At 44.2% G+C, this 5,780-nt stretch overlaps 1 protein-coding gene across 1 annotated transcript in view; it reads right to left on the minus strand.

The window, feature by feature from the left end:
• The window catches only part of T265_04636 (hypothetical protein), a gene marked incomplete at both ends in the record, with an annotated part of 3,982 nt that extends 2,016 nt beyond the window's left edge, over positions 1-1,966 (minus strand). The window contains 2 exons of the mRNA XM_009169418.1: positions 453-649; positions 1,949-1,966. Of these exons, the coding sequence (XP_009167682.1) occupies positions 453-649; positions 1,949-1,966 (215 nt within the window). The remainder of the gene's footprint in view (positions 1-452; positions 650-1,948) is intronic.
• Positions 1,967-5,780: the final 3,814 nt, after the last annotated feature.

Genomic DNA, 5,780 nt, shown 5'->3' on the forward strand with positions numbered 1-5,780 from the left:
TGGCAGGAGGTTTCGAAGATTCGTCCATGGGCCAAGCTGGTACAAACGGGATTCGCGCGCTATCCTTCACGAGTCTTAAATGGACCATTTTGTTTCCCACTAGCGGGGGTTTAACTCATTAATCAGTAAAGTGATTCGACTAAAAACACAAAAGCATTCTCCTAGAATATCGGGAATTGGATCCATGGATATCACATATGTTCAGCGTAGCTCAGGGGCAATTCTTAATTAACATTTTGACATCTTGTGCCCATCACTGGTCCACCACATTAGGTTATATTTGTGAAAAAGAGCATGTTCCAAGTTAAACGAAAGCAAGGGAAACTAAGAACACTCGATGGCCTTATAAGCGTTTCGCTACCCAGAATAAGTTACAACGCGCGTGGATTTTAGTTTAGAAGGGTGTTTATCATAGAGTCGGAGAAAAGTGATTGTAATGAATACTCACTCACCTCAATAATGTCACCAAGTGCACAGGAAGAAACACCATCAAACTAGTATACTGCAAGTTGGTGTTTGCTGCAGGTTGCACCCGAAGGTTACTGCCAGATTGCCTAAGGCTAGACAGGGGAAGTCGAGAGGCAGAGGTCGGGTTCGAACCACGGACCTTCCGGTAAGTAAACTCGCGCTCTACCACCTGCTGGTGGGTCTACACCCTGTATTCGATGACCGTATCATTCAGGTGTGATTTTGCTAGACACGACTAGCTTTCCGATGCGCTTTGCAAGTATCTACTTGACAGCTTGAGCCGAACTTGTGGATTAGAACTAACGAAGAAATAAGTGTGTAACACGTTCTTTAAACACCATATGTATGCAGAAAACATATTGCCATTGCAGAAGCACGGCGAAATAATAAGACCAGCCTCTCAACTTGTTCTTGATATCCTGATGGCTACAGTGAAACAGTTATTTAATTTTATGTGGTTGCGCGGTTTAAAGGGCTCGCATTCACACCACTTCCCTTCTGAACAACCCTCCCAACTGTCCAGGTGGAGTTATTTAGATGAGTCCACATCAAAGACAGGAAGCACTTGGTCTGGGTTTCACACCTAATAAAGCTCTTCATGGCCTTGCCGTCGTTTGAGCTCCATATATCTGACGTGCTATGCGAACATGTTATTACCACTCCACCAGCGCACTGTGTTCAGTAAATGATCTCAGTTAAACAGAGAGCGGCCATTTGGTTCCTGTTGAGAATACAGCGAGTTATCATTCACCAGATTTAGGCGGTTAACGAAACGTGGTAGCAGCCATGAGCCCTTCAAATATCAGTCAGTTCCTCTCCCAACTAGAAGTGTGAAACTACACATATATTGATGAAAACAAGCTGACAGTCAACTATCGGTTCACCCTGTTTGGCACTCTTTAGGTAGGCTTGGTTCTCAAATCTTAGCTACTGTCGACCGAACTGAACACTTGAACCAAAGGTTTGCTTGAAACTGTCGTTAATAATGACAGATTAGGCAAAGTAAGCGCAACTACCACGAAGCAGCCAAAATTAATGAAGCTTTTTAAGACCGTCAATCTGACGAGCATGACAACAGAAATATCGATTCTTTCTTGGAACAAGTGGCCTAGAAACTTGACGTGTCTAAAATCAGCATTACTGCTGTCGAGTCCCTTACGACGGTATCTCATCAAACCACTTTTCTGGGTGTAATAATACTTTCGGTCCTTTTGTTTTTCCTTTGCACGAAAAGAAAAACAGAACTTCTGCGTACCGATGAGGGCACATCAAAGAGAGAGGCAATCTGGTCCAGTTTTTACTACCTTTGCTCACTTGGTCACGCATTCTGACATTTATTTTCCGTTTATAGCAGTTTATATGGTGTTTTGAGTTCCACTGTATGAAGAACGAAAATGACGCTGCGCGTATGCAGAGTTAGTCATCGCCCGTGGTGCCTCCCCATGTTCGGCGACAGTGTGATCTAGGAGGAAACACTTACTTGTTTATTTTGATACATATTTGAAAGAAATCACCCACTTCGCTCAAAAATCTTCGCAAAACTTATCCAGAAGGCATCGCTAGTCAGCCTATTTTAGCTTCTCGCGGTGAGGTCAAATCCGGGTCATTTCCATCGTACTATCAACTGGCATGCCCGGAACGGGGACCCCCCATCGAAAGTTTCATTCGACAAGTGAACGAAAATTGTGATTAAGTTTCGTAAATTCACGGCAGGTGGACGAAAAGTGGTAAATACTCGTATAGACGTAACATACTACTCATGGGGTTGCTGTAAAAAATTCGACATCATAAACGAGAAATTCCAGGTTATTCTTCCGCAAATTGGTTTGAAAATGAGTGTATTTCGCTAAAGAATGCTACCGTTCTGGCCACACGTACCGTACAGAAATAGCTGCACAAAACTCTGGGAAAGTGTTCGAAACATAAGGGTTGTATTCAAGCCACAAGTTATTCAATAACAGATTCAGTTTTGTTCCTTCCCTGAAACGATGTGTCGTACTTGGTGTTTGCGTGAAAAAATGGTTAAGAGGGAAGTGTAGACGACCAGCACAAAACTCGAAAGTCGGGTGTTCTTACCGAGAAATCAAGTGAGAGGAAGGTCGCTTAACGGTTGTTGCAACCAGTGAAAGAAAACTCACCTCATATCTTTGTAATGTACTACTCATAAGGTTGCTGAAAATCCATCGACAGCCCACGACCGGTTTCGCCCTTCTTGGAGCTCATCAGGTAGGCGCAGTCCCCGGTCCGTCAACGTTATGTTCTACTCACCTCATTTGCACTTTAGATTGGTGAATACATGAGGCTTCACGTTCGACAATTTGAAAGTTACTAGTACAATTAAGGGCTACGAAACATTTTGAAGGAACATCACAAGCGAGAGATTCAGCTGGGTTCCAGGCGAGTCTCTCGCGAAACCAAATTGGTTTTCAAATGAGTGTATATTCGCTAATTTTGTGCAATTTGGTTTCAAGTAGAACATAAGGTTGACAGAAACCCGGGGACTGCGCCTACCTGATGAGCCCCAAGAAGGGCGAAACCGGTCGTGGGCTGTNGAGTTTTCAGGAACCTCGTGAAGTAGTTTCCTTTATGAAAATATATTGCGATATCTCGAATATCGTGCCAACTGAAACATGAGGCGGCCTGTGTGCAGCACATTCAGTCGTAGAATGTCATAAACCAGAGCTTCAGTTGAGTCTCTCGTAAAAACCAACTTGATTCGCAAATGAGTGCATTTCTCGCAAACAGTCTAATTTGGGTTCAAGTAGAACATACGGTTGACGGAAACCCGGGGACTGCGCCTACCTGATGAGCCCCGAAAAGGGTGAAACCCATTGTGGGCTGTCTACGGATTTTCTACAACCTTACGAGTAGTGCATTACAAGTATTTTGCAATAAGATTTCAAGGTCTGGTTGTTCGATTTCACTTCATTCTGTTCTTTCTCAATTCCTAGTTACGGCTCACTAACGAGAGCACTCATTCTCTATTTCGGAATTAAGCCATGAGAATGAATCATTCCCCGGAATAGTGTAAAGTGTTTATTTCCAGAAAAATGAGTTCCAAAGAGGAATGTGATACTAAACAGTGCTGACCCACCGTACACGCAACCACTTTCCTGTGGAATGCCACCGTTTTTGTGGTGACGCCAGAGTAGCGATACCAATTCCTTCGAGTTGGTGACCGGAATCGAAGGTTTTGTTGTGCACCACGTGACGAACGTATGGAGAGGGGTAGGCTGTATTGGCAGTGCGCCAAGATGTAAAAAATGGAAGTCGGAAACTGCAAGTATACAAAACCCTGGGTGTTTGATCAGGAACGGTGTGAAATCTATCCGGCAGTTTTTGAGAGCGAAGAAATCTGACGGTACAGCAACGACAGCGGTGAATACGATGGGAGCCAGGTTTCTCTGGTCGTCCAAAATGGCGGTACGTTCACTCTTTCATTAGTCTTTCATGAACGATTACGAAACAGTTTTCATATTACAGCCGTCCTTTTCGACCTTTTATGGTCTTGATTTGATACTGACCACCTTGCACGTATCAAACAATAGACTTTTTTGTACTTGCACAACATATTTGGCGATGAGGGAACCTGGACGTGATCAAACGCCATGATTGTTCCAGCCCGTGTCCGGGGCAGATTTGTGGTGTCATTGCCTTCCAATAACATTACCTCACAGAAATGAATAAAGGCTAAACCTTTGTAATGTACTACTCCTAAGGTTGCTGAAAATCCGTTGACAGCTCACGACCAGTTTCGTCCTTCTGGGGGCTCATCAGGTCATCGTCATCATCATCAAAGACAGCAACATCAGTGTTGGCACTGATGCTTCACTGCCGTACAGGTAGGCGTAGTCCCCGGGTTTCCGTCAACCTTATGTTCTACTTGAAACCAAATTGCACGAAATTGGCGAATATACACTCATTTGAAAACTAATTTAGTTTCTCGAGAGACTCACCTGGAACCTAACTGCATCGGGGAGTGCGCCTATCTGATGAACCCCAAAAACGGGCGAAACCGTTCGTGGGCTGTCGACGGATTTTCAGCAACCTTATGAGTAGCACATTACAAAGATATACATGTATCGCGATATCTCCAATATCGTAGCGATTGAAACGTGAGGCGGCCTGGTGCAGCACCTTCAGTTGCTAGTTTCCTTGCTTCAGCCTGATTGTTTGTTTCTTTTTTCTTTGTCCGCCTCTGCATTTTGTATTTCCGTAATTCTTTTGTTTGCAGTGGCCGATAGATTAGATCGATTTCGATGTGTTTGTGGATGGCCTTTTCAGCTAAATGACATGCTTCTATGAATTCACGTTTTTTCTTTGTTTTCGCTTGAGCCAATATGTAAACGGTGCTCAAGCTAAATTCGTGTCCATCTTGCTCTTCGTGTACGGAGATGAGCAAAAATTGGTTGTCTTTTGGTTGCAAGTTTCTGTTTATTTATCCTGGTAAAAAGCTTCCTTCCTGAGGCCTGAAAATATCACAAACGAGAGATTCAGCTGGGTTCCAGGTGAGTCTCTCGAAAAACCAAATTAGTTTGCAAATGAGTGTATATTCGCTAAAGACTAAACCTGTCCGCATTCCAATGAAAGGTCGAAAGGAATGTTGGATAAAATTAGGATTTTCGGGGATCATTCAGGCAGTACATCAGTTTCGCACACAGGGATAAAGTCTCCGATCTACGGTGCTGCATTCGTGACAAATCTCCAACAGAATGGTTTCACTAACCCCCCGTAGTCATAGTGTGATGACCGGGAGGTCCTTGGCTCGAATCCAACCCTGGTATCTTGACTACTCCAGTCTGGGTTTGAGCAACCTGGCATTTTTTCAGTCCTAGTGCTTGATTCGTGTGGCATGGCATCTAATCACCTCAAGGGTGTTAAAACTGAACGACTATTATTTTTTTCCATATTTATTTTTGATCGAACATCACTCACCAGCAGTCACATGTATTCTGCCTAGACGAGATGTACTCCGAATCTGGAATGTCATCTGTTGTTATTCACGTGACGAAAGTGCGTACGACAAATGTGAGTCTGTCATATTTGGCATCCTCCTCATCTGACCATTTCTTTCTGGTTCCTTGGGAAGTATATGACAAAAATTCAAGAAGGTCCGCGGTTCGAATCCGACCTCCGCCACTCGACTTCCCCTGTCTAGGCTAGGGCAACCTGGCAGTATCCCAGCCCTCGTGCTCCCTTCGGGTGGCATGGCAGCTAGGCACCGGAAGGGTGCTACAGCTGAACGCATTAAAAGAATCGTTCAGCTGTAACACCCTTTCGTTGTCAAGCTGTCATGCCACCCGAAGGAAGCA

This window comes from Opisthorchis viverrini (assembly GCF_000715545.1).
Source record: "Opisthorchis viverrini unplaced genomic scaffold opera_v5_78, whole genome shotgun sequence".
NCBI lineage: Eukaryota > Metazoa > Platyhelminthes > Trematoda > Opisthorchiida > Opisthorchiidae > Opisthorchis > Opisthorchis viverrini.